Source organism: Aulonocara sp. 'chitande type north' Nkhata Bay, linkage group LG3, assembly GCF_057382095.1.
Source record: "Aulonocara sp. 'chitande type north' Nkhata Bay isolate Kocher_YH1m ecotype deep benthic linkage group LG3, A_spYH_male_GT1.1, whole genome shotgun sequence".
NCBI classification, from domain to species: Eukaryota; Metazoa; Chordata; class Actinopteri; order Cichliformes; family Cichlidae; genus Aulonocara; species Aulonocara sp. 'chitande type north' Nkhata Bay.
This window is the reverse complement of record NC_141346.1, coordinates 31,631,068-31,658,576: the sequence shown is the minus strand read 5'-3', so window position 1 is coordinate 31,658,576 and position 27,509 is coordinate 31,631,068. Positions and strand designations below refer to the sequence as shown.

Sequence of the window (27,509 nt, the reverse complement as noted above, 5' to 3'; positions counted from 1 at the left end):
GAATGGATAACCGCTGTTTAAAATATAAGATTTCACTGAGGAAAAGGAAGGAAAGGAGGATTTCCTGTCACTCTACGGTTCACACTTTTATACCCCGGAGACGCCGAATGATCAAACTCAGATTTTGTTTTCCTTTTCGGATGTGTGGCTGTGTGCGGCGAAACGTCTGACATGGTTGCCGACGTGTCGTTTCCTGACCTCACCTCCTTACAATAATTCTCCCTTCGCTCAACTTTTCGCCTAAATTTCACCCTGCTGGACGATTTCTCCTGAGAGCTGTGGGCTGTCAGCACTGAGACCAAAGACCCGACTTCAGGCTTAACCACAAGGCTGCACGCACACACGGGAACACGAACATACAAACATAAAGGCACATATAGAGAGGAAGATGCAGAAAAAGGAAAAAAAATACCACATGTATCAAGAGCCAGACTCGAGCAGGGGTCATAGACATATTGTGCATATTCACACACACATACAAAAGGACGTTAAAAAGCCACAGAGAGGACACAAAGAGAGAAGATGACATACTTTCATCCCACACAGAGACGTATAGAAACAAGAGCAGACACATGAAACTGCACTTTAAAAGAGCCGTGGAGAGACCAAAGGGCCTCAGATGAGCCAGGGTTCAGTGCAACACAAACACACACCTGTTTACGCTCCACACCCTCACAAACAGGCACACCTGTGCATCCAACCCAAACACATACACATGACATGCACACCTTTGATGGTGCTGATGACCTGGTCCAGGTGTTTGGTGTCGTTGCGGTCTGGTCTACAGCTCGGACTGATCTCCAGCGAGTAGTCTGGTCCGTATTCTGTAAAAAACTAAACACACACACATACACACACAGATCACATCGTAAGGTTTTGCATTTTCCGATTTTGAAATAATACTTCATTTTTCTTATTCACAGTCATGTGTTCATCACATTTGCCCAGAGTCACTGCAGCAGAGTGCCAAAATACACTCTGTCTTCTTTGTCTTTGTTTTTTTCCTCTTTTTTTGGAGAATGCAGCTGCTTTCCTGGAAAGTTTCGGGGTCTGTTTGGACTTTGAAGAACTGAACTGACTGGTGACGAATATTTACACAGGCTTTCAGGGATCTTTTTTTTAAACATAACAGTGAAATCAATTCAAAACAGTGGTTAAAAAAGGACACACTTCCTTCCAGTTTTTGACCATCATTTCTGTTTTTCTCAACCATATCAAGATATCTCTTTCCATTCTTTCTGGCTTTGTTCCTGTAAAGCCAGCCACACAGTTCTGGGTTTGAAACTCAGGCCACGGCTGGACACTTATGAGGAGCTTGCATAACTTGCTTCCACAAATTTCCTCTAACAGCTTAGAGATTAACTCAGCAGTTTAGTGTTGGGGGCAGGGGCAAATTCACTTCTAACGCTCACATGCTACATTTTCAGGAATTTACAAATCCTGTACCAGGAGACCAAAATGCAGGAAAGTTCATTTGAAAGGCTTCTAGTTTCTTAATAGAAAAGCGCAAAGCCTAAATAGTATTTAAGTTTTGCAAAATTATTATTGCTCTGGGTTTCTGTCTGACTGCAGCTGTTACAAGTTAGCAAAGACCCATTATCAAGTCTTGAGTGAAGGTCTGTGTCACCACCTAGAGGTCTTGAAACTGGATGAGGCAAGTGAGGGGTGGACCTGACTGTGAAGCTTACTGGCCAAAAAAACCAACAAAAAACAAAAGAAACTTGTGATTGACAAGTCATTAGCCAATATCTTGGAGAATCCTCCTACGTGACTCTTAGAATGACCATAATAAGTAAAACATGCACTGTATTTTCCACATTATAAGGCACACTTAAAATCCTTAACAGTGCGTCTTATAATCCGCTGCGCCTTATGTATGAATTCTAGTTGTGCTTACTGACCTCGAACTGATTTGGTACACGGCGCTCAAAAATCTGTGGAAAATGTTTTAGCACCACTTTGGTAAGCTACCGAGCCGCACCGCTTGGTGGATTGTCGGAGCCTTACAGCTACCATAATCAGGAGCCTCGTGGAATAATCTGGGTCCAAAACTCCGTTGGCTTCAGGTCCCAAAGTCAAACGAACACTGCAGCATCACTGAGAGTTAAAAACTGTCTAAATTCTTTCATCTTTAATAAAATGATCAGCGTTGCTGCTTTATCGGGTGTAAAAATTAAGTTTAACATCCAGGCATTCATGAAAACAGAATGTATAAAATTCAACGGAGTTAGAAGTTAGCAGGAAGTTAGCTCGCTAGTTTCCACCTAAACATGATATATCATGTTCTTACTGAGAGATTTCTGAAACAATTAAAACATACAGCTCTGCTATCATTCCCAACATAAATGAAGAGAGAAAACTAAACAGCAGTTAGTCATTAATATACTGCAACAACATGGGAACAGAGCAGCGGCGAGAGAATTCAACATTAATGAATCAATGGTACGGAAGTGGAGGAAGCAAGGAGAATGAGTTGAGTAAAGTTTGACTTATCTGACTGTTTTGTTTTGCTTAATGCGCCTTATAATACGGTGCCTTATGGTCCGAACAATATGGTATTTAATACTCTAGTTTGATCTGAAATTTGGAATTTCGGCCATGAAGTCATCAGGAAAGTGTTCACTGTGGTCAAAGAGCAAGGAAGCATAACGTGGTTCCATCCATCACTGCATATGAAAGAGGAAGCTCAAAGATTAGTACTTCCCCATGAAGAAGGGCCAATGAGTCTGGGGATATTTTTAATGATGTTAGTTAAAAGGTCTATATGGCACTTATTTCATGACACTCCATCCAATTGCCCATTGAGCACCAAAAGCCAGTAGGATTCAATTCTTTAGACACTGTGCAAAATTTCATGGTAATCCGTCCAGTATTTGTTGAGATATTTCCATCTGGACCAAAGCAGTGCACTGATTAACAGACTGATCCCTCAAGCAAAGAAACACATTTTTCAGATAGACACATGTTGTTTATATTCTCGGATTCTTTTTTCCCTCCTGTGTTGTCTGGGAGCTGGATCAACACAAACAAAAAAATATACGAGATTCTGAAGCCTGTACAGAAGGAAAATGTAATGCATAACACAGAAGAGGAACCACAAATCAGTCAAGCCTCTGCTAAGACAGCCTGGGCTTTGCCAACTTGAATAAAAAAAAAACAAAAAAAACAACTCAGAGTATTTCAGCAAATACCAAAGGCTCCTGGCATTTCAGGCAGAACCGGGTGTCAGCCAATTGAAAAAAAGAAACAGGTGGAAACCCAGAGAGTGGGTTCAACCAGAAGTTAAAACCAGAGCACGTCAGTTTGGGGCCATGACTCAGTGCCATGAGAGCTAAGCAAACTCTGAGGCCAGGTCTGACCACAAGTGCGTCAGTCCGTTTGCAGTGACTGTTGTGAAAGCCTTGGACTCTGAGGACTCAGCAGAAACACGCTGAGCGAGCCAAGCTGAGGTCTAATGCAGAGGAGTGGGACATGTAGCAAAACGACGGAGATTAAGTGAAGATGGGGGTTAAAATGGTAAGAAAAGATTATTAAGTTAATAAGATATCAGGAAACAGTGAATTGGGGCTTAGATTTGTTTGATCAACAGTCAAAAACCTTGTAGTATCATAGAGCCTCAATTTGTCAGATAATCACGTAAAAGAAAAGAAAAACAGGGTTGAGTGATCCTGTTCAAGGACTCAAGTACTGCAGCTTTTGGCACTTCGGCGTTGAACTGACGCACAAAGGTTTGCTGCTCAGCCTGTCCGGGGTGTAACGCGTCTATCCTGACAGCTTGGATGGGCAAAGGCTCAGGCGCTCTGCAAAAGCGTCCGAGTACTCAAGTAAAATCAAACCAACCAACAACTGTAATAGTCTTCGGTGCAGGGATGCTAGGTTCAGCGTGGCTCACCAATCTGCCTGTGAGACCATTTAATGATTTGATTTAATGAGTTTCTGCAGTTTTACAGATACATATCTGAAAAAAGACAAAATAGACTAGATTAAAAGGACAATAAAATGAAATTGTCTTAGTTTTATCAGTGTGGAAATAGGAACGTTTCCTGAAATGCAACAAAGCTGGTCCCCTTAGAAATCTTCAAAGTTCAGTTTTGACTTTTTAAGAGTTTGAAATGTCCATTCTGAACTTGCTAAACCTCACTTCTGACTAGGGGTGGGTTTTGATAATCGATTTATTCTGGCTTGGATAACGTGATATCGATTCATTAAAATCCTGAATCGATTAATTTTTAATATTAATTTATTTTGCCCGAAACGCCAGAATCTCAGGTTAAACCTCACCAAATTTCAACAACCACCAAACAGCTATAACAGTAAATGAGAGCAGGTACACAGATTCTGCACAAAGATGCAAACACAAAGCGCGGACCCGCCGACGGATCAGAATCAGTGAGATGTCGCCTTTCTCATCCAAAGGCATGGACACGGTCGGGGCTGAAAGCCGACAGCTCGCTGATTCTGATGTTTCGGCGGGTCCGTGCTTTGTGTTTACGCCCTTTTTGCGGTGATTCTAAAGTTGTTAGTTTGACAGTGGGAAGGGAGTTTTTCCTTCCCACTGTCGCCAAAGTGCTTGCTCATAGGGGGTCATATGATTGTTGGGTTTTTCTCTGTATCTATGAAGCGCCTTGAGGCGACTTTTGTTGTGATTTGGCGCTATATAAATAAAATTGAATTGAATTGAATCTCTCTCCAAACAAAATTGACTGAACCAGCAGCAAAAGAAGAGTCAAACTACACTTCACAAAAACATCATCATGAATTCACTTTTACTTTTGCTATTTTGTTTCCACCACGATAAAATCACACTTCATGCACAGCTCGCTGTCTCTGTCTCTCTCTCTCTCTCTCTGTACTTCAAGAACAGTTTCCCGTCTGAAAATCTGTTTTCTGCATTATTCGCTTGCTTGTTACGCACAAGTCTACCGTTGTTTACAGGCTGTCGGCCGCTGTTTTTTTCCCTTTTACTTACTTCCGAAAAGAAAACCTCATTTCTGCTGTTCAATACTGAACAAATGTAAACTTTTTAAAATGATGCAAAATGCAAAACGCTTAGCCGTGTCTCTAATAAAACTGCTGTAACTTCAGAGGTAATGTTCATATGTTGATTAATGGTTTTCTTTCGTTTTTGATGTACTGCAGAATAATTTTATAAAATTCCAGGGCAGGAAAACCACCTTCATGTTTTTCTGTGTTTTATCTTCAGCTACTTTGACACAAAGGCATCTGCTGTGATGTCAAATCAAATCAAATCACTTTTATTGTCACATCACATGTGCAGGTACATTGGTACAGCACATGTGAGTGAAATTCTTGTGTGCGAGCTTCACAAGCAACAGAGTTGTGCAAAATGATGTTCACATAAAGTCTTGCGAGTATCAGCTTCCTTTTTATAGATACAAAATATGTAAATGTACTGATCTGAATTATAATATTTCTGACTGTCTGAGGCAAAATTTCCCAGATTTAAATCGAATCAAATCGAATTGAATCGTGGATTGAATTGATTCGGGTCCTTGTGAATCGGAATCAAATCGATTCTAGAAATCAGTGACGATACCCAGCCCTACTTCTGACCACTACCGTCCATATTATAATAATTAAAAATCTTTAGTAGAGCAGGACAAGGTTGCTGGGGAGAAGGAGGTGTTGATGCCTACTACTGCCCTAGAGCCTTGAATGAGTTTTAGATGGACGGATAAACAAAGACAACACTAAAACAACGACTAAACCTAAAACTCAACTTCATTTCGCAGTCCCATGGTTACAGCTTTAGAAGGATTCAGTTTACATTTACATACAATGAGAAAAAGTAGAAAACTTTATAAGCAGACTGCAGTCAGTGAATATCTGGCTTCTTCTTTTGTTTGTTTTGGACTTCCTAAACCTTCATTATCAAACTTTCTACTGTCACATTTGCTCCTTTGGCTTAAATTACCCCCCCGAAAAAAAAAAAAAGTCAGCTTGGCCCCCTCAAGTTGGCGTTCAGTTAGCATCCCCTAATGATTCCTGCGTTGATGTTGCAGTCACTTAGAAGTCTTGTTTTGAATGGAGCCTCTTTAGTGGCTTAGATGTACATTAGTAGACAAGACTTCACAAAGCAACAAACAAAACACACATACACGAACTGAGCCAATGTGCAGTAGGAGTATACTTTTGTTTATATGAAGACAAAGGCTACTCTGTCTTTGATTAATGGTCCTGTGTGAGTCAGATAGAGAGAATGCACTCCTGTGTATATGTGCTAGATTTATTAATGTGTCCCTATATGTGTGTTTTGTGTGATTATCCACGTATATTTGCTTGTGGCAGTTCATGCACACAGAGGTAAGGCCCTGTTTTAGTGTGTGTGTGTCTGTTTCCAATTACTTCAGATGAGTTTCTGTGTCTTACCTCCGGCCTCAACAGAGCCCAACGTGAGACACACACACACACACACACACACACACACACACACACACACACACACACACACACACACTGTATTCCCATGAACCCAGTGCTCTGTCTCCTGCTGTCCAGCAAAACACACACACACACAGACTCCCACTGACTGCTTGTTTGGCTTGGATGACCATAGAGAGAAGAGAAAGAGGGGAAGTGAGGAAAGTGAAGCCCATCCTGACACACTTCTTCAACATTGTCTTCATAGTAGAGGCAAATAAAATGATAGCCAGCAATTCTGTGCTGTTTTTGTGTGTGTGTTTGTAAGAGAAAACGCCACATGACAACAGATAGAGGCACAGCTACGTCACCTGGCCAAGGTCAGGAGACAGAAAATACCCGGTGACTGGCTCCAGTGTCTCCGGCAGAGACGCCTAGGGAGATAAATAGGGAAAGGTCTCTGCCTATTTACCATGGTCCTATACATGGAAACTTCTGTCCATCACTCACTGAGCCTGTTTGTACTGTGAAGGGAACACTGTGTGTTCTCATCAGAATGTCTTTATAACACCCCCCCCCAAAACAAATAATGTAAGGTTTTAGAACTATTCATTAAGTTAAAATGCTTAATCCTCGTTTAGTTTCATTTTCAGCTCCTGCAACAAAGCTCTGTTCTTTTAAAGTGCACTAAATTTAACAGCTTGTGTCTATGGATTAGTCTGTTAATAATATTTGGAGCTGTAACTATGTAACACTGCTCAAAAAAAGGAAACACTTGTTTTACGACCAAGTGTAACACAATGGGCCAGGTCACAACAGCTCATTAGCTGCAACCCAACATGGCTCTCTGGCACTAGAGCTCACCTTTCTCTGGCCTTAAGCATTCTTAATTGCTGATGGGAGTCAGCTGTACAAAAAAGGTAGCATCTAAGGCAGGAGATATGGCAAGACACACACACACACACACACACACACACAAGGTCAATTTCAGGGGGAGACCGTGCTAGGGCTGTACCACATGATAATCAGTGCACCAGTTAGGAATCAGAAACTAGTTTGAGTCCATTTCAGCTGCTTTGGTGCAAATCAAAGTGACAACATGTACAATGAAAACATGACAACAGGCAAACACATAAAGGGAAGTCTTTCTTCTGGCGTCTCCATATTTTAGCTTTTTATTTGGGTCCTTATCAATGCTGGATGTCCCAAAATAAAGGAGCACTGGGAAGCAAAACCGCGACATATTTGGAATATTGAAGAAAATGATCCAAATCGGCATCTAAAGTTGAGGTTTAATACCTGTTCCATGCACACTGAAAACGTTCACCAGCTTCAACTCCCACCTTACAGAGATATATCAGGAAAGGACCAAAGCTACACTGGCTTTTTTTTTTTTTTTTTTTTAAAGGTGCATACCAATCAGGTGCTTATTCATCAACAATGAACATCACACAAAACGCAAAAGATTGCCGGCCACAGCAGCCATGTGCTGTTAGCAGTTGCAGCTTCAGCCCTAAGTTGACCAGTCAACTCATATTTTGCCAAGACAAAGCTGCCAAACCAGAAACCCCAATTCACTCTCCCTATGACAGATGGATGGGTAGATGTAAATATAACAACGCTGTAATGTGTATCACTCAACACTGGCGAAACAATTCACTCCACCACCATTTCGAACCTCCAATCGTAGATTTTTTCACCTTTTGAGTGCAGGAACATGAATGGGAACACAAATCAATCCAAGTGCTTTCTATCTAACATTCATACTCGCCAATAAAGACATGGAAAGAAACTTGGGTTCCAGTATCGTGCCCGAGCATACTTTGCCAAGCAGACAGAAGCAGTAGATGACCTAGCTTTACCTTCTGAGCCTCAGCCATTCCCAGTAATAAATTTCATTAATATTAGCATATAACTCTGCAAAGATTAAGTAAATTTTAAAACATTGCAACATCTTCTAAAGTATCTTTTAAAAGTAAAAGCTGGTCTAATTGATTTCATCCCTCCTCCTTTAAAAGGTGCTCAGGACTCCTGGGGACTCCATCGGCCTGAACAGCTAAACAGCTTTAATAATCATAAACTTCTTTTTTAAATTAATTATTTTTTTATACGTACATTACCTCAGCGACGTTACAATTAAATTAATTTGCAACTGGCAAAACTAAACATGCCATCATCCATATTTTCCTGCCAACAAGGAAACGCACCAATCAACAAAATATCCTCCATATGTGCGTGTGTTTATCTTTACACTGTCTATAAATTACTAATCTGTAAATCTGTGCCGCTCTGAGTAAATAAGAGGACCTTCACTAACCCCTGCCTCCAATCAGAGCATTATAATAAACTCTGTTATGGCTCATACGTGTGACCAGTTCACATCAAGGTGACGGTTCCTACATCTGAACATGCAAACAACAAACTGGCTGCAAAAAACCCAAAAACAAAACCAAAGAAACGCTGTTTACAGCGCTGTTTGACGAAAGCACGAGAAAACATCAGTTCATATTTGTGTTTGTGCAACGAGTACATGCCCTGTGAGAAAGCTGGAGTGTGTGACAGTACGCACCAGGCTATGTGTGTATGTGTGTGCACGTGTGCGCATGTGTGTGTGTGAGAGTGAAAGAGAGTGAGTGAGAGAGAGTGAGGGAGGGTTGTTTGTTTTTACAGCGATCAGCAGGATCTCCAGCTATGAAGGACACTGAGCAGCGCAGCAGGGAGGAAAACATCTCCGAAAACAAATGGAGACTGACTCATATCAAGCTGCTATCTAATAAATGTTTTCAACAAGGAAAAAAACAACAACAAAAAACCCCAAAAAACAGTGCAATGCCCCAATCACGGTCACATTGCGCACGTACTCCTCTCCCTCGCTCTGCATCTGGACTCTCTCTCACCCTTCCCACTTTTCATCAGTCCATGTTTTTTTCCTTGGTTCATATGATAGTTTTCCTTTTAAGGAAACCTGCCCCGCAAATACCATTTGGACTTCAAAAAAGAAAGAAAGAAAAAAAAAACACTTCTATTCTTGAACTGCTGCTGTAACAGTGTAATTGCTCCATTGTGGCAAGAATAAAGGATTATTTTATACTTTGAAGGGCTTTTATACTATGAACCCCTGGTATAGTTTCAGTGTATCACACATCAAATGTAAAACAGTGAAACTAATACACTGCAGAAAAACACCAGTGGATTACCGTGTGTTGCTGTGTGATACATATATTATACTGTAATACACTTCTATACACTACTATACTACTATACACTACTATACACTACACGGGAACGGTAGAACTTTCTACAGCTTGGTAATAAATAGGTAATAGTAGGGGAACAGGGTAATAATTTGGTGATTTCAAAGTTATTACTATGCAATTACAAAAGTAATAATTATGTAATATTTAAGTAACATAATGTAGCAACAGTGGTTATAGCTGAGTAATATTACCCTGAAACTTATGTAATAGCATAATAAGGGCCCCAAAACTGGGGGTAATAACATGGAAATAGAGCTCCGCAATAATAGTGTAATAAGGAAGAAAAATAATGCAATAATGTGGTCATTTTGACCGAGCTATAATAAAAAGTGCTACCAAAAAAGCACTTTAAAACTTAAGATATGTTTTGAGAGAATTGTGTATAACAGTAGGCAAGTAACATTTTTTTTGTAAAATATCTTTCTGTACCCCACCACCTGTTTAACTTTGCAGGATTAGTTGCCACGTATCTGCAAAACCTCAGCAGATGAACTGGTGACTCCGTAAAACTCTGATGAACTGATGCAAATTCCCTTCATAGTTTGTTGTGAAAATGCTCAGATCCTCCAGATGCCACAGATGATTGGAAATTAAAGGGAAAGCACAGGAAAAACCCGATACACTGATTGACAGAAATCCATATTCTATGTTTCTCACAGCCGTTGATGAAAATGAAGTTCTTGAAATTGTCAAAAAATGTAAAAATCACAAATCTTTGGATTGTAATGATATTGATATGATAGTGGTTAAAAGAGTCATTGAGGCTATTATAAAACCATTTACATACATCTGTAATTTATCATTTCAAACTGGTCGATTTCCAGACAGAATGAAAATAGCAAAAGTTATACCTCTATACAAATCTGGAAACAAACACCATTTCACAAACTACAGGCCTGTCTCTTTACTACCTCAATTCTCAAAAGTTCTTGAAAAACTGTTTAAAAACAGACTGGAAAAATTTATAGATAAACATAAACTACTCACTGAGAGTCAGTACGGATTCAGATCAAGCAGATCAACATCATCGGCACTATTAGATTCAATAGAATACATCACAAATTCCATAGACAAAAAGCAATATGTGGCTGGGTTATTCATAGACTTGACAAAGGCATTTGACACTATAGATCATGATATATTAATAAGAAAACTGGAACGTTATGGTGTCAGAGGGGTAGTTTTAGATTGGGTCCGGAGTTATTTAAGTGACAGAAAGCAGTTTGTGAAAATAAATGGTGGTTGCTCCTTATGTATGGACATTGCTTGTGGTGTACCCCAAGGGTCAGTTTTGGGTCCAAAATTCTTCAACTTGTACATTAACGACATCTGTAAAGTGTCCAAAGTATTAAAAATGGTTCTCTTTGCTGACGATACAAACATTTTTTGCTCTGGTGATGATCTGCAGAATTTATTGGAGGATATGACTAATGAAATAAGTAAAGTGAAGTTCTGGCTTGATAAAAACAAATTATCATTAAATTTGAATAAATCTAAACTTATGTTATTTGGAAATAGTAGTTTAAATACAAATGCAAAGATTCAAATAAATGGTGTTGATATTGAAAGAGTCAGTGAAAATAAATTTCTGGGGGTAATAATAGATGAAAAACTTAACTGGAGAGCTCACGTAAGATATATTCATTCCAAAGTATCACGAAGCATTGCAGTACTAAACAAGGCAAAACAGGTATTCGACAGAACATCACTTCATATTCTCTACTGTTCACTGGTTTCACCATACTTAAGCTATTGTGCAGAGGTCTGGGGCAATAACTATAAAACCACATTACATTCACTTTTTACTCTTCAAAAGAAAGCAATTCGAATCATCCACAATGCAGGTTATAGGGAACATACAAACTCACCATTTTTGCAGTCTGAAATATTGAAAATTGACGATATAGTGAAATTCCAAACAGCACAAATTCTATTCAAAGCAAAAAATAAAGAACTGCCAGGTAATATTCAGAGTATGTTTTTTTTGAAAGAAGGAAGTTATAATTTAAGGGGTTTTTGTAACTTCAAAACAATGAAGGTACGTACTACAAGAAAAGGCTTTTGTGTTTCTGTTCATGGAGTGAAACTATGGAACAAACTGAATATGGAATTAAAGCAATGTCCAAACATAAAACTGTTCAAAAAGAGTTATAAAAATATGATCTTCTCGATCTATAAAGAAAAGGAAAATATTTAAATTAAGTGAATGTCTCTATTTAAAAACAAACAAACAAAAAATTCATGATGTGATATTATAGTATATAGTATATCAGAAATCTGTTCACTATTTTTATTACAAATTATATCAGTAAGGAAGCTGACTAAATATTCACTGATAATTTATGGGACAGGGGTGGGATTAAATAAGTGTATACTTCTTCCCACTCCCTTTCAACATGTAAATTAATCAGAATGTTTTTTTGTATGTAATTTGTATAGTATATTTTTTTTTCTCTCATTTCTTTTCTAAATGTACTTGTATATTGTTCACATGTTGAAATAAATTACCAATCAATCAATCAATCAATCAATCAATCAATCAAAAGGCGAGCTTATCAATGCCATTGGAGCACAGCTGGACGTGTGTGCTTCAACTTCACTTTTATAGAGACAGGAATAAAAGGAGAGTGCTTGGAGAAAAGTGAGTGAAATCATAGTTACTAGAGATTTCCTGTACTTTTTATTGATCATACTGTCTGTTTGGAGCAAATATTCTGTGTGGCTGCATCAGTACAAAAGGTAGACTTTACCCATTGGTTTCTGAAGCCTTAAGATTAGGATTTTTATTGTTGCCATCTTGGCTGCAAAAACTGGATGGGATGAGGAAAAGTTGATCTGACTATAAAACTGCATGTTCACTGGTAAATTAACATATTAAGGATAATATTTGAAAGAAAAAAAGATATGACTATGATTTAGAAAACAATGTGAGCAGCTGAGCCGATAAGCTCATCAGCAAAGCGAGAGTGAAAGAAGCAGTTTTCCTTTAGACTTCTACAGGACCAGAAGTCTTTTTGCAACCACCGCTGTTGTCATTTGGTGGCCTGCTGTACACTTAGTGTAGAGAAAAGGTTTGCTGATAAGAAGCTGATGAAAATATTGGATGGATTTGATAGATTCTAGGATTAAAAATAAAACCATATTTCTGCTTTTACTATGGGTGGCATTCTTAGAAATCACGGCTAAAGTTCACGTCATGTTTGGTGTGAATGGACCATTACCCAAGATTCACTGCAAAACTTTAAAATGCCATTAGGGGCCTAGAATAAAAACAAACCCTATGATAAGAAAAAAAGAGAATTCACAAAGCTTTTACCAGACTGATGAATTCATGGTAGGATAAGCTTTTACAATAATGCTGTAATGTACAGTGATGTGGTTTTACGATCTCCTATAATGAACCCAAAATTCAAAACTGATGTCTTCTGGCCTATAAAACATCTCACCTGAGAGGAACATAAAGTATTCAGGATCAATTGTAGTCCAAGCAGCTTGAAATAAAGGTGAAGGGACTTCAAGTTTTTTTTAAAGATGTTTCACCTCTTATCCAAGAGCCTTCTTCAGATGAAAAACCAAAAGGTGGAGAGTCCCAGGTACTTGACCCGCTATTAACATGTGAGACATCAAGTCAAGTTGCTTTTGATGCAAGCTCCTTAGACTACTATGACCTGGATGACTGAAAACCTACACAGACAGGATCAGTGGTGATGCCATCTTCTGGGATGGAGTCATTTACTGTATGAACATGAGATGAAGACAATCACTCAACTACAACAGAGCCGTGGCTCCATAAAGGGTAGACAGAAAGGAAACAGTCTTTCAGTTCATTGCTCACCAATAATGTGTCGCAGGATCTCCAGCTGCAGCATTTTGAACTTAATCAATCATAATATTGTAATAATGAGCTTCTTCAGTCAGTCTTTGTAAACAGATACATATCCCTGTGCCCACACACGCTATTGCTTGGTGATATTTCCTGTGATTGAGCCTGTGAATCTGGGAGCCAGCACATCCCTGACGGCACCGAGGGGCAGGACAGGAAGTGGCTGCAGACAGGAAAAAGGGGAAGTAGGAAGTAAAGAGGCGGGACGCTTCCCCGCTGCCAATCTGGAACCAGAGATGTCCTCCCTTCCTGTGCGGCTTTGAGACGGACACACGTTTGTATCTACTTCTGTTCCTCTCACCAGAGAAGAATCTGATCGAAGCGGGTTGTTGGGCAATCCAAAGGAAAAAAAAATCTGGCTGACTTTTATCCGTTTGTATTCTCTGCTAGTAATTTAATACCCATGTGTTACCATTATCTGCACAGAGATGACGGGATAACTTGTTTCCAGACTTCTGTAGCTCTTAAGGAGCATGTTGCTTAGAAGGAGCAAAATGAACTTGAAGAAAAAAAAAAACCCTTTCCAGTTGGTCTCAGTTTAGCAGCTTGCTGCCCAGACAAATAAAATATCCTTTAAATAATATAAATATGCTTATTTGACCAGTAGGGTCAAAAGAGAGAGAGGGAGAGCGAAAAGGCCTTGCTTTTGGACTGCAGATCTGGTTTAGCCTTCTAAAAACATACAATAATTCTTTGGCCAGTTTTCAACTTCCTTCAGCACAATGATGACATTTTTCTACACAGAAATATTGAACGAGTTAAAAGTCAAGGTTTTGCTTCAAAATACCGATGTAATAATAATGGATTGGATTTATATAGCGCTTTTCAAGGCACCCAAAGTGCTTTACAATGCCACTATTCATTCACTCTCACATTCACACACTGGTGGAGGCAAGCTACAGTTGTAGCCACAGCTGCCCTGGGGCAGACTGACAGAAGCAAGGCTGCCATATCGCGCCATCGGCCCCTCTGGCCAACACCAGTAGGCAAGTAGGGTAAAGTGTCTGGCCCAAGGACACAACGACCAGGACAGAGAGCCCGGGGATCGAACCGGCGACCTTCCGGTTACAGATACGCTTCCCAACCCCCTGAGCCACAGTCGCAGTAAGGCAGTGTAAGGCAGTGCACCCTCCCACACTGGGTGCTGATCCAGCCAAGCCCAGTTGTTGTTACACTATGAGCTTAATGGGAGCATGGCAGAGACAGGAAAAAGAGATGAGCAACGGAGACGTGAAGGTACAGCGTGTGACAAAGGATATGAGCTGGATTCACATCAACAACCTTGCGAGGACATGGCATACGTGTTTGCCCACTGACTCAGCAGTTTGGAAGTTACTAAGAACAGAAATAAAGGTGGTGGTGGCAGGGTGGGGGGTCTCTTCTCTGTTTCTGTCCTTGAATGGTACACACTGAGTTTTTAGAGAACGATCTGATCCAAATCTGTGCAACTTCATGTTGTTGTCACCGTCACCAAAACTAGTCTCAAATCAATAGCAGCACTGGAGCAGTACACTCCTCTATGATATGTGAATATATCCAAGGGTTAAAAACAACCATAAATATTGGTTTATGTGCAGCATTTTAAGCACACACACAAAAAAGACTATTTTACTCAGAACTATTCATTGATTACTCTAAAATGAATGTGCATAGTTCTTAGTCCTTTGACTTAAACTGATACCTTCTAACACAAAGGTACTCCATTAAAATTTAAAGATCAAACAAAGATCCAAAATGTCATGAAGTTATACATTCATTATAATTCAATGCAATGCATTTTGAAGAGGCCTAACAGTCGGATCAGTGTCTATATGCAGTCAACAACTGGAAGTTGAAGTACTAAAGTACAATTCAACAGTATTATATTTTATTATTATAAAATATTAATAAAATGTTCTTTTACTCATTACAAGTAAAATAAGGTTTGATTTTTGTAATTATTTTTTTCCTGATTTACTTCTTTGGACTTTCTCCGTTTTCATCCGCACTCTGAATAAATAATTTGATTGACAGATCAATGCGGGATGAGTTATTGGTCAGTGCTAAAAAGACAAAAAACAAATGCATCAATTGAAATAACCATAAATAAAAGAAAAGTTGTGCAAAGTGAAATAGAAAGGTCCATTAAAATCTAATCATAGGTCCGGGTACAGATCTGGATGCTGGTTCACCTGCTGTTGCCCTGCAATCTACATGGATCACAATATTGGACCACCTACCCCCACAGCAGCTGCTCGGCCAAATAAAACCATGCCATGAAGCTCCCAGCACAGAGTTTGAGTGCAGATGTTAATGCCAGAGGATGTTAAGGAACCACTTCTAAGAGGCAGAAAATTTGACTTGTTGCAACGGTACCACGCTCTCGGGAACGACCCATTCTCTCACATAAGTCTGTGAAGGCTAGGTGCTTGATTTCATACAGCTATGGCAAGGGGACTGAAAATACCCGAATTCAAATATTAACAGGTGTAGACCAACACTTATGTCTATGTATTACTTGTGATCGTTGGATCGTCGAACAACCTTTTGGACTCTTATAGCTGACCCAGGTTTTTAAGGTTCCCCAACACTATTTGTGGAGTGTCTTGTGGTGACTGTTGTTGAATTTAATTGAAAAAGATTTAACTGAAACACTTGAGAGATGAGATGACGAGAGATGAGAGTTTCCATTAAACCACTTCCATTGGAGTGGATGTGACCACTTGAAAAAAGGTATTTTATTATTAACTAAAAATGGAGAGTGGCCTTCAGGTCTGAGATGTTTAAGTTCATATGGTTTTAAAAACGTGGTGTACGTGCCAGTGACAGAAGTTACTTTAAGGGGATTCAGAGAAGTATTAAAGACCCTACTGTGGTTTTTGCCCTTCTTCATGACATAACACATGTTTAGATAAGATGATACTCCACCCCGCCTTAAATTAAAGATAATAAATCTAGGCTAACAGGCAAAGCAAAACCATGTGAACATCACATGTGACAAATAAAAAGTTCCTGTAACCATAAGAACAATTGTTTCCACCCTCAAAATAAAGTTCGTTATAAAGACAAACTGTTCCTGTCAAATGAGAGACACCAACTAACCTTTGACCCGTGCGGCTATACTTAGCACGCCCAACACCGCGGCTCCTTCGATTCACACGCAGATAGGAGCCGCCGCTATCGCACAATGGGGGGGAGAGGGGGGGTCAATCGGGATCAGCTCAGCACTGGCAGACAATACGAGTCAGCAGCGAAGGTTAACAACTTTCCACCCGGTGGCTGGAATCCTGGCGTGTTTGCATTAGATACTGAAATATAATGAGTGTGACACAAGCAGAGGCATTGTGTGCGTTATCTGTAGTGTAATATTTTGTCTAGTAATCAGCGAGTATTACAGCACTTATTGTTGACGTGACTGGCCAACTCTGACTGATGTTTGTGTTCTTTAGACTGCTATTTTTAATTATTTCATTTGAAGCTTGTGTGCTGCAAGAACAGAGCACCGCGAATCCTCTCGGGCACTGAAAATAAACCTTTCCAAATAAATATTTAAAAGCAACAAATATGTTCGGACTGGTTTTAGTGAGATTTCTGCAGATAAAACAAACAGAGTGTTTGAATTTGTAGTTTTTGCATTTTCCTTCGACTTTGAGCCACTTTTGCCAGTTTGCCTGTTTGAGTTTCCTCCACACTGGTGTCCATTTATCATACAATGAAGCACATGAGAAGCGTTATAAAACAGGCCAGTGCATTATCTGACAGTAATGAATGTGTGTATTCATGGGGTTTTGTCTACAGTGGAGCAGGAGGAGTAAGACGCACTCACACAAACGGGCACAAAGGTAGTTTTTGTTCCCCGTGTCACTGGAACTGGAACAGCTCTGCTTGGTCATCGTGGATAAATGCCCCTCTTATCGCACACAGAGTGAGCTTCAAACACACACACATATGCATTCACATACATACATGCATACACACATATATGTGAAGTTTAGCAGAGGTTGCAGTTTACCTTGAAAATAGGTTGCTTCATAAATCAGAAAAAACCAAGACATAAACACAATAAAATTTTAACTGTTTCAGGTGGAAAACCGTGTGTGTGTGTGTGTGTGTGTGTGTGTGTGTCACCTCATCTTTATCAACTGTGGCAGCTGGCCGCACTGATAGTTGCTTTGTTTTCAGTGAGTGCTCCTTAATGAGGTCAAAGGCCATTTGGGGCCATTGGACGCCCGACGAGGAGAAACAAGAGGTACCTTCTTCTCGACCAGGACGCACACACGCGTGCACACGCACGCACGCACACACTGAGGCGCTCACAGCTATTCATTACATCTGACCAAGACAAGGTCCAAAAAATCAGCTGCTGGAGAAAGAGGCTCTTTGTGCGTGTGAGAGCATAGGAGCGGGACAGACAGATGGGCGCGCCGATTTCTATTTGGAGAGAGGATGGCTCTGTTTGATTTACCGAAAAGCAACTGGTCACATGTCCCGTGTTTCACAAACAAGTCAACAAATAAAATACACAGTTCCTTCCTCGCTAAATTAAATCAACAGCATATGTGTTCTCGCTATTTTAAGAATCCTCGCTGACGTCCACCCTTTTGAACTAACTGGACAGGTAAAGCTGCGGTTTAAGTCCTTCCAGTCCGACTTCTATAACTCCTCTAATAACGTTCACCCAGACGACGCATAAAAGATGAGAGTGAGAGGAGTCTGTGTTCATCGCAGCAGACAGAGAGGAATTGTCAGCACTGCTACCTGTCCCGCTCACCTGTACACAAACCCCTTTATTGAGATCGGGCAGCCATCTTTGATTAGATGGAGTGACTCAGCAGACAGAGGACACAAGAGGGTGTGTTTGCGTTTCCATGCATGTGTGTGCGTGTGATGGTACAATGAAGGGGCACATTTGTCCTCATGTGGGAATATGTAAATGTGTGGCTGTAACAGGCAGGGAAAGGGAGGATGTGTGTGAGTGTGTGTGTCCGTGTACCTCATGGTCAGGTATTTCAGAGGAGAGAGTCTTTCCCAGCACTTCTGCTGTCAGGTAGGTCCAACACCGAGCTGTGTTAGCCAGGTTATAACCTCCTGAGTAGAGAGAAGGAACGCAGACACATATCAGAATCAGAATCAGAATCAGAAACTTTATTGTCATTGTCATGAGAACAACGAAATTAAGAATGGTCCCCGATCATTGCATCATCCCTAGCAATATCAAAATATAAATAAAACAATAAAATTCAATAAATAAAATAGATAGAATACTTAAAATACTAATAAGATATAACAGTAAAACATTCACATACATTCCCACACACATGCTTCAGACCGTGCATAGATTAACACAAGAGTGGCGTGATGGACATTTTTTTGTAGTATTCAGATGTGTTATTGCAGTTGGATAACAGCTGTGTTTGAGTCTATTAGTCCTTGCTCTGATTGCCCTGTACCGTCTGCCTGAGGGCAACAGTTCGAACAGGGAGTGGCCAGGATGTGAGGTGTCTTTTATGATGTTTTGGGCCTTTTTAAAACAGTGGGCGTTGTGTAGAACTTCCAGTGTGGGGAGAGGGCAGCCAGTGATCTTTTGGGCAGTGTTAATGATCCCTTGGAGTGCTTTCCTCTGAGCCCCTGTGCAGCTAGTGTACCAGATGCATATGCAGTAAGTTAGAACACTCTCAATGGTGGCTCTGTAGAAGGACACCAGCAGTCTCTATATGAGAAGAAACACAAATGATATCATCTTTATGGAGTACCTGGAACCCACATGAAGGCACGTTTGGAGCCCTGAAGACTATCAAATATGAATTTGAAACTTTTAAACATTTACAGCTGCTCAAACCTTGCGTTTTTGATGAGTAGCCAATCAGAGTAAAGTTGGTTTACAGTTAGAGGAGCAAAAATTGCTCCTTTTACAAAGACAAAGTAGTCAGGAGGTACATCAAGGCATCAACTGAACAACATCACTTAAGTTTCACGGCACGTGTGGCTGAATAGAAATAACACAAATCCTGTATTGGCTATATCTTTAGATGCACAGAAAACTTTTGATAGGGTGGAGTGGAACTTTCTGTTCACAGCCCTGGAAAAGTTTGGAATAGGTGACAACTTTTGCAGATGGATTAGAACCATGTACTCTGGTCCAGAAGCAGCTGTATTTACAAATGGGGTACTTTCTCCTTTTTTTTAGTATTTCCAGATCAACACGTCAAGGATGCAATTTAAGCCCATTGCTATTTATAATATTTTTAGAGCCATTAGCTATTCAAATCAGAGAAAATGCAGAGATTAAAGGTGTATTTGGGGGAGGCAGAGAACACAAATTATTCCTGTATGCAGATGATGTGCTGAAATTAAACCAAGACCCAACTAATTCTATCACAAAACTATTAGAGGTGATTAATACATACTCAATGTTTTCAGGGTACAAAATTAACTGGCATAAATCAGAGGCGATGCCAGTTTCCCAGGCTTGCAGTCATAACTTAATATCGGGCTTTAACTTTAAGTGGGTGGACAAGGGAATGAAATATCTTGGAATTGAATTGAACCCCAATATTGAGGATATTATGGCTAACAGTATGGGAAAATTATTAAACAAGATCAATAAAAACTTGGGTAAATGGAGTAAACTAAATTTGACATTGTGGGGAAAAGTGAACACAGTTAAAATGGTTGTGGCACCGCTCATCAACTATTATACAGGAATGCTGCCTATGTGTATCCCGCGACGGATGTTGCAAAGCTACAATAATACGATAAAAGATTTTCTTTGGAAGGGTGGTAAATATAGAGTATTATAGTATCTCTTTTGAAATGGCTAGATTAGGCAAACATTGGGCAGGGAAAAACAATATAGACTGGATGTTAATAGAACAAGAGCTTGCATCTCCATTCACACCAAATGATATTTTATCACAAAAAGTGAATAATCACGGTAAGACGCAAAGCCCTATTTTGAAATTTTCGAAAATGGTATGGTTGGAGGTGCATAAGAAATATAAACTTGTGCCATATGTACAGAAGTATGCCCCCTTGTGGTATAATCCTAAAATTAAAATTGGTAAGCAGACTGTTTACTGGACACAATAGCTGAGAAGAGGTATCAGAACTGTTAGTGACCTATTTGAAGGGGGTGTTTTCATGTCGTATGAGGATATTAAAAATAAGTTTTGTTTAGAGGGTAACAGTCATTTCTGGAAGTATTTGCAAATAAGAAACTGTTTAAAAGGAGGAGTTACAATAACATGTGAAAGTAACCCGATAGAGAATTTTATGCTACTACCCCCATCTCTGTGCACAGCTGCGAAATGGTATAATATTTGCCCATGGATTAAAAACAATATAAATAAGAGCCTGAAAAAAGTATGGGAAAGGGATCTAGGGGGTACAATGGATGAAGGTACATGGGATTCTATATTGTCGAACAATGGATTATACATTAGGGAAGCCAGGGGGAAATTTATTCAATACAAAATTCTTAACAGATACTATTATACTCCTTCAAGGCTGTATAGAATGGGGATTGGTAGAGATGACTTGTGTTGGAAATGCCAAAAAGCCAAAGGTACTCTGATACATGCCCTCTGGGAATGCCTGCTGGTTTTTCCAGTTTGGAACACTGTACTGAATTATTTAATAATAATAATAATAATAATGGATACTTTATTGATCCCCATGGGGAAATTACTTGTTTTTCTCTGCATTTGACCCATTCACTCAGTGAAGCAGTGGGCAGCCCACTAAGCAGGCGCCCGGGGAGCAGTGTGTAGGGACGGTACCTTGCTCAGGGGTACCTCAGGGTAGCCGTTAAGTATATTCGAACCGCCGACCTTCCGATCATGGGGCGACCACTTTACCTACTGAGCTATCCCTGCCCCAGGGGTGGACACTTTGTAACCTACCTAGATCACCTAAATTATGTTTACTAGGAGACAAAGGAGAGGTGCTGCAATTAAGTAAACACCAGTTTAGAGTGTTAAGTACTGCCTTGGTAACATGTGCCCGTGTCATTTTGGAACACTGGAAGGACTCTCATATTCCAACGCTTAAAATGCGGAAAGACAGAATGATTGGGAATGTTGTATACGAAAAGATGCTGGGAAAAATACATCATGTGACGGAAGCTGCGCTGGAACAGTGGGACAATTTTTGCACCTACATGTCTACCTGACTTGGACATTTGAGCTTAATACAACATATGTTAAAACCTCACTTGTTTTGTTTCGTTGTGGTTTTTTATTTATTTTTTATTTATTTATTTATTTATTTTGTTTGTTTGTTTTTGTTTGTTTGCTTCTTGCTTTTGGTTGTTGCATCTCTGTATTTGCTGCTATAAAATGCGAAATCTAATAAATACTTGAATTATAAAAAAAAAAAAAAGTTTCACGGCACGTGTGACAGACACCTGTAACACAGATGTGTCCGGGCATGCCCAATTCATGCCCGGACATCTGCATGCTTTGAAGCTGATGTACGTGTGTATGCATGGTTACACTGCTCCATCTTTGTCTTTTAAATGAGAGAAAACAGGAGCAGGACGATATTCCTGACAGCTGGACTGATCCTTAAATCGTAGCATGATATAACTGCATCTGCAGGAATGCTAGTTTATCTTGCACCCCTACTGTTTTTCCACATTTGTTTTTGTCAGTGAAAAACTGGTGAAGACTGCATAGACAGGTGAAAAATCGTAAACAGAAAGAGAAGGCCTAACATCACATCTGGCCAGGCTGACTGTCACACTGGAGCTCCCCAGGGTTCATTATAGGGTCATTTGCTCTTTTTCTTCTGTGTTTTGCACATATCTAAAATATGCTTGTATTGTGCGCTTTTTTACATTTTTATCTGCTAATATGGAGCTCTGCAACACAAGGTTTTTCACCCTACTCTTTGTAAATTTGTGATGTGACAATGAAGCTGAATCTGAAGTTAAAATAAAGCAGAGCCAGCAAGTGTTTGACTTGATACAACTTTACCTGTTTAGCAGGAATCTACAACTTATTGCTCATTAATTAAATCTAAACCAATCAGTTTTGTCAGAAATAAAACTTCCAGTCTACACATTTCTCTTCCATCAAACTGAATTTTATGTTTTTCTTGCTTAATCAAGGATCATCTTGTCATGTTTCAGTGTGTAGAGCAATCCAGAAGCTTCCCCTCCAAACTGAATGCACCAGCTTTAAACTACTGCCCGTCACATTTGTGACAACACAGTTTGCCCAGGGAAATGATGGTTGTGCCTCAGCATGTGTGTGCTGCTAAACTGTTGTTTAATCCTCCACTTAAACCTTCAAACACTTTCTTAAAGCAGTTTGAATCTCAAACTACAGGGCGGGCCTGACTGGTGGGAAAGAGACCCACACTGCAGGATGGGATGACCAGAGGAAAAAAACATATGGGGTCAAACGAAGTTGAAGAACATGATTCCTGTAGAGAAAATATACAAAGACTTTACTGACCCTACTGTGTTGGCTGTTCTTTCACTGGAATAAAACTTAAATCCTTTGTATTGTTAATAATTTGTCTGTCCAGACTGGACATTTTCCATATAAAATAAAATCACTTCATTACTTTACACAGGATACAGCACAACATCTGTTTATCTGTAAAAAAATAAATAAAATAATATAAAATATATATACTCTATTAAGTTAAACGAGTAGGGAAATCCATTTTGAGCAACTGTTAGTTTCCTTTGCTATATTGATGTTTGGGGGCTGTATGTAGATATCACAAGAGTTATTGTTTTTTGAGTGATGTATCATGTAAAGTCGCTGTGAGCTTTACCATTTAGCATCCGAAATCTAACCAGTTCATCCCCGAACTTATTTGTATTTGTGAACGAGTTTGGTTGTGGCCAAAAATGTGTTTTTTCCTGAGGCCACAGTAAGCTTTTAAAAGAAAAAAGAAAAATAAGTTTGCATGCTGCAGAACTCCAATTTCATGACATATGACATTTTGAGCACACCTGCTCCTCGTCACACAACGAAACACAGGGCGACGCCATCTTAAATCACCTGTGATAGGTCACATGACTACGACCAATGACAATGATATCCAAACAGAACCATGTCTTACATAATTCAAAACATAAATCATCTGTGAAGCAACATGTTTCCTTGGCAGGAGTCAGAAAAGATCTCCACTAACCCAGCAACAAACAGACGGGAAAATATAACATGGTGTCTCAGGCATTACCTAACAGTAAAATATTTGACACAATTAAGAACAGCTATTAAACCTACTGATTCAATTAACCACAATGTGTCACATACAGTACCTACTATATTAAAAGTACCGGCGTCCATCAGTGTTACAGCTCAGCCTCCTAGTAGATGTACCTGTGGTTATAATTTGAAAATCCTAGCTGATTTCCCTCTTGAGTTATCACGAGATATTCACAAGATTTTCAGAAAACCTAACCTCTGACCTCGACCTTGAAGCAAAGGTAATTGGGATTCTAACTTATCTGAGATTTTTAGTGGTTCCACGTATGGGATGAATTTGAAAATCATGCGTCGCTTTGTTCTCAGCCACCTATCTAGTTATTTTAATCACAAACTTGGGTGTCTACGCTGAAGATACCCGATCAGCATTTAACGGCTAAGGGGTAAAAACTGAATATAGAATGTGAAAATGCCCCCAATAAGAGGTCGTACACTGTCATCAGGTTACTAAGCAGGGGCACATCTAGAGGGGTGGCATGTGCCACCCTAAAATGATCTCTTGCCACCCCTAGTGCCAAACTAGTTTTGCATATGACTGTGTTGTTTATTAAGATAAGATAGCATTAACACTTTGAAGGTGGAATGAAGGTGAGTGTTATTAACACTCTGTGTGATGACGGGCATGTGATTAAGCTGACATAGCAACAAGCTGCAGCCACGCTGAGTCTCTATTTCAGCTTGTGTTGAAAGTTTGGACTTCAAAGTATATACCAGCTTTTAAATTTTAATGACAGGCCACTAAATGCTTTTATATGTATTTATTTATTATACAGGCTATACAGTACATAAAAAATCACATGTATTATGTAACTGAAAAGGTTCATTATGTGGGCTACAGAAATTAATTAAGCTGCAGACTATTTTTATATGAAATGCATGTATACTTGCATTTGAATCATTTTTACCATACGTAACACATGCACATGTGTTTAAAAAAAGGCTTTGATTTTGTCCTGCCATTTGATTTCCATGCCAGCCTAAGAAAATTTCTCTACATCTGCCCCTGTTACCAAGTCATGAAGTGTGAGAAAATGCCAGTAACCTTCAACTTCAAAGCAGTGAAAAATTAAGCCAACTCTCACAAGTGCCAAAAAGTGCAGTTCCTCCCATGGCCACTTGAGGTGTAAATAACCATAGGTTCCCATGTCAAATCACAGAGGATAAAAAAACATGTCTGGGAGAAAATTTTAGATTAAAAAACTAAACTAACCTATCAAATACCCTGTTTCTAATTATGTGTCCAAACTGCAGTTTCTCTAATGGCCACTTGAGGCCGACATCTCTGAAGACGCCTATGTTAACTACCGGTATACATATAAAACTATAATACTACTAATATTATACTATATGTTAACTTTACATATAAAAGCTGACATAAACATGTTTACAGTGTGCCACAGAACAAATGTATGGAGGGTGTTTTTTTTCTTGTTAAAGTTGCACTGTTTGTGCTGCTGTTTTGAAGTATTTCAATTTCAAATTTTTTTATCTGTCAAAGTGCATGAAATCTGAGTACTTATTTATTCTTTTATTTAGCATTGATTAGCAGTTATGTTTGTCCATGTGGGTATGAGCAGCTTTTGTACACAGTCTATTCTTTTGTTGACCTGAACCAGCTCATTCTTGTGGTCAGTTGAATGTGTGTGCAATAAGAGCTCATTTGTACTTTCACATTTATACAGCTTTGTGTGGCTCTTCAGACCAAAAAAAGGAAGCTAACATGACAAAATCCTCTGGAAGAAAAACTATAAAGCCTCCCACATACAGAAGACACAGAGAAAGTTTAAAGATGGAGGGAATGGACTGAGGAGAAAGTATGTAGGGCAGAGCGGGAGGGGAGAGAAAGGAAGAGAGGTGGGATTGTAGTTGAGTAAAATGGATTCATTGTGTTGTATAATTAGTAGCTATCATCTGGCCAAGGGCTGAGGAGTCTGGGACAGGGCAGTGTGTGTAAATGTGCTTAAGTAACAGACTCAGAAATTCAACGCAAACACGCACAAACAGAAGGCGCACTACACCGTTACATCTGGACTACCTCAGCACTCCGAGAAACATGCGCATACAGCCATACGTGGAGATATACCAACACACACACATCAACATCAGTCAGAATAATAAACACATACGTGAAGCGTACCTCCGCCCAGCAGGAGTGTAGGTAGCTGCCACTGCAGGACATACTGCAGACACTTGCCCACCCCAACAGGGGTCATGTTGAAGGAGCACATAGGGTCACCCGCCATTGTGTCGGCACCCAGCTGCATCACTATCGCCTCCGGGTTGAACTGTGTCCGCACCTCCTGCAGGACGCTGTAAAAAGAAGAAAGAATTCTGTTACTCGCAGAGGATGCATATCATTTGGTTATCAAGCATCCAAAAAAGAAAACAATTCAGGAAAATGTATAGACTTCTGTGACTAATTGAGCTTATGTGCATAGTCACTACCATAGGGGCCTTTTGAGCCAACAAAAACCTTCCTGGCACTCAAGCAGTGATGGCTAACGTGACTTACCTGTACATTCCGTTCTGAACAATAATAACTTTATAGTAAGTGTAGAACACTAAAACAAAACACTTACACCCAATTTGTTCAGTTGCTTCCACCAATTAGAGGTGCTAAAGCAGTAGCCTGTGATTATACCAATAAAAGTAATGAAGTATTAGTCTACATGCAGCTTACTCATTATTTCACAGAGCTGGAGCACTACGCTGTCTTTTTTGTGGAGTTTGCACAGTCTCCCCAGCTCTCTCCGGGTACTCCAGCTTTCTTTCACAGTCTAAACCCATGCATTTGTTAGGTTAGGTATCAAGTGTTTGTCTCCCTGTGTTAAACCTATGAAAGACCAGCAACCTGTCCAGGATGTACACCACCTTTTGCCCTATGACCCCTGCACCCACACATGACCTTGAACTTGAGAAGTGGAAGTGGATGGATGGGATAAGTTTTCAGTCACTTGCATTAGTTACTTTACAAGAAAAGACTTTAGTTTCACCCATTAGAAGTCGACGCTGTGTAATAGAGCAATTTTAATTTCCATCACCATCAGCTCACAGATGCCGGCTGATCCGCAACCATGAAATTACAACAAGGATAAAAAGCAGTTTTCAGGAACAGTTCTCCAGGTTTTGTCAGGTCTTGTTTTGTTAAGGACATGACTTGCACTGTTACTGTTCATCTATTGTATGTACTACATGCTTTTTTAGGTTTCCTCAGTTTGTTTTTGAGGAAACTGCACACAATGCACAAATATGGTAAGATTCTTTAATCTAATAGCTCTCTGGGAATCACTTTGTTATATTTGACATTTTTCATAGGCGAAGGAACAAATGATGTGCTTTATCGTGGCTCAAGAGTTGTTAGTTCGTCCTGTAATCGGAAGGTTGCCGGTTTGAGCCCCGGCTCGCACAGTCTTGGTCGTTGTGTCCTTGGGCAAGACACTTCACCCGTTGCCTACTGGTGGTGGTCAGAGGGCCCGGTGGCGGCAGTGTCCGGCAGCCTCGCCTCTTTCAGTGCACTCCAGGGTGGCTGTGGGACTAAGGGACTAAGTAAAGCGCTATACAAATACAGGCCATTTACCATTTTTTATGCCTGAATGATGCGTAGTACAGTGTTAAACTGACTTAACCAACAAAAAACAATCTTCTGAAAATGGACTAGACTGAAAATAACTGAAAAAGCAGCCGATAAAAGAAAAACATTGAAAGACTTTCAGAAAGCCTGACAAGAAATGCTCCTTAGAAGTAAACTATGAAGAAATGAGGGGTGACTCAAGACTTTTGCAC

The 27,509-nt window shown here is 39.8% G+C and overlaps 1 protein-coding gene across 2 annotated transcripts in view; it reads right to left on the bottom strand.

Moving 5' to 3' along the window:
- The window catches only part of hdac8 (histone deacetylase 8), a 41,349-nt gene that overhangs the window by 8,573 nt on the left and 5,267 nt on the right, over positions 1-27,509 (bottom strand). Inside the window, exons 8-10 of one of the 2 annotated variants that reach the window (XM_086276489.1) lie at positions 25,864-26,036; positions 18,494-18,588; positions 729-834 (exon numbers count right to left, since the gene is read on the bottom strand). In XM_086276489.1, coding sequence (XP_086132615.1) covers positions 729-834; positions 18,494-18,588; positions 25,864-26,036 — 374 coding nt within the window. Of the gene's footprint in view, positions 1-728; positions 835-18,493; positions 18,589-25,852; positions 26,037-27,509 lie in introns of those variants that run through there. The other variant, XR_015126566.1, reaches the window with a different exon arrangement.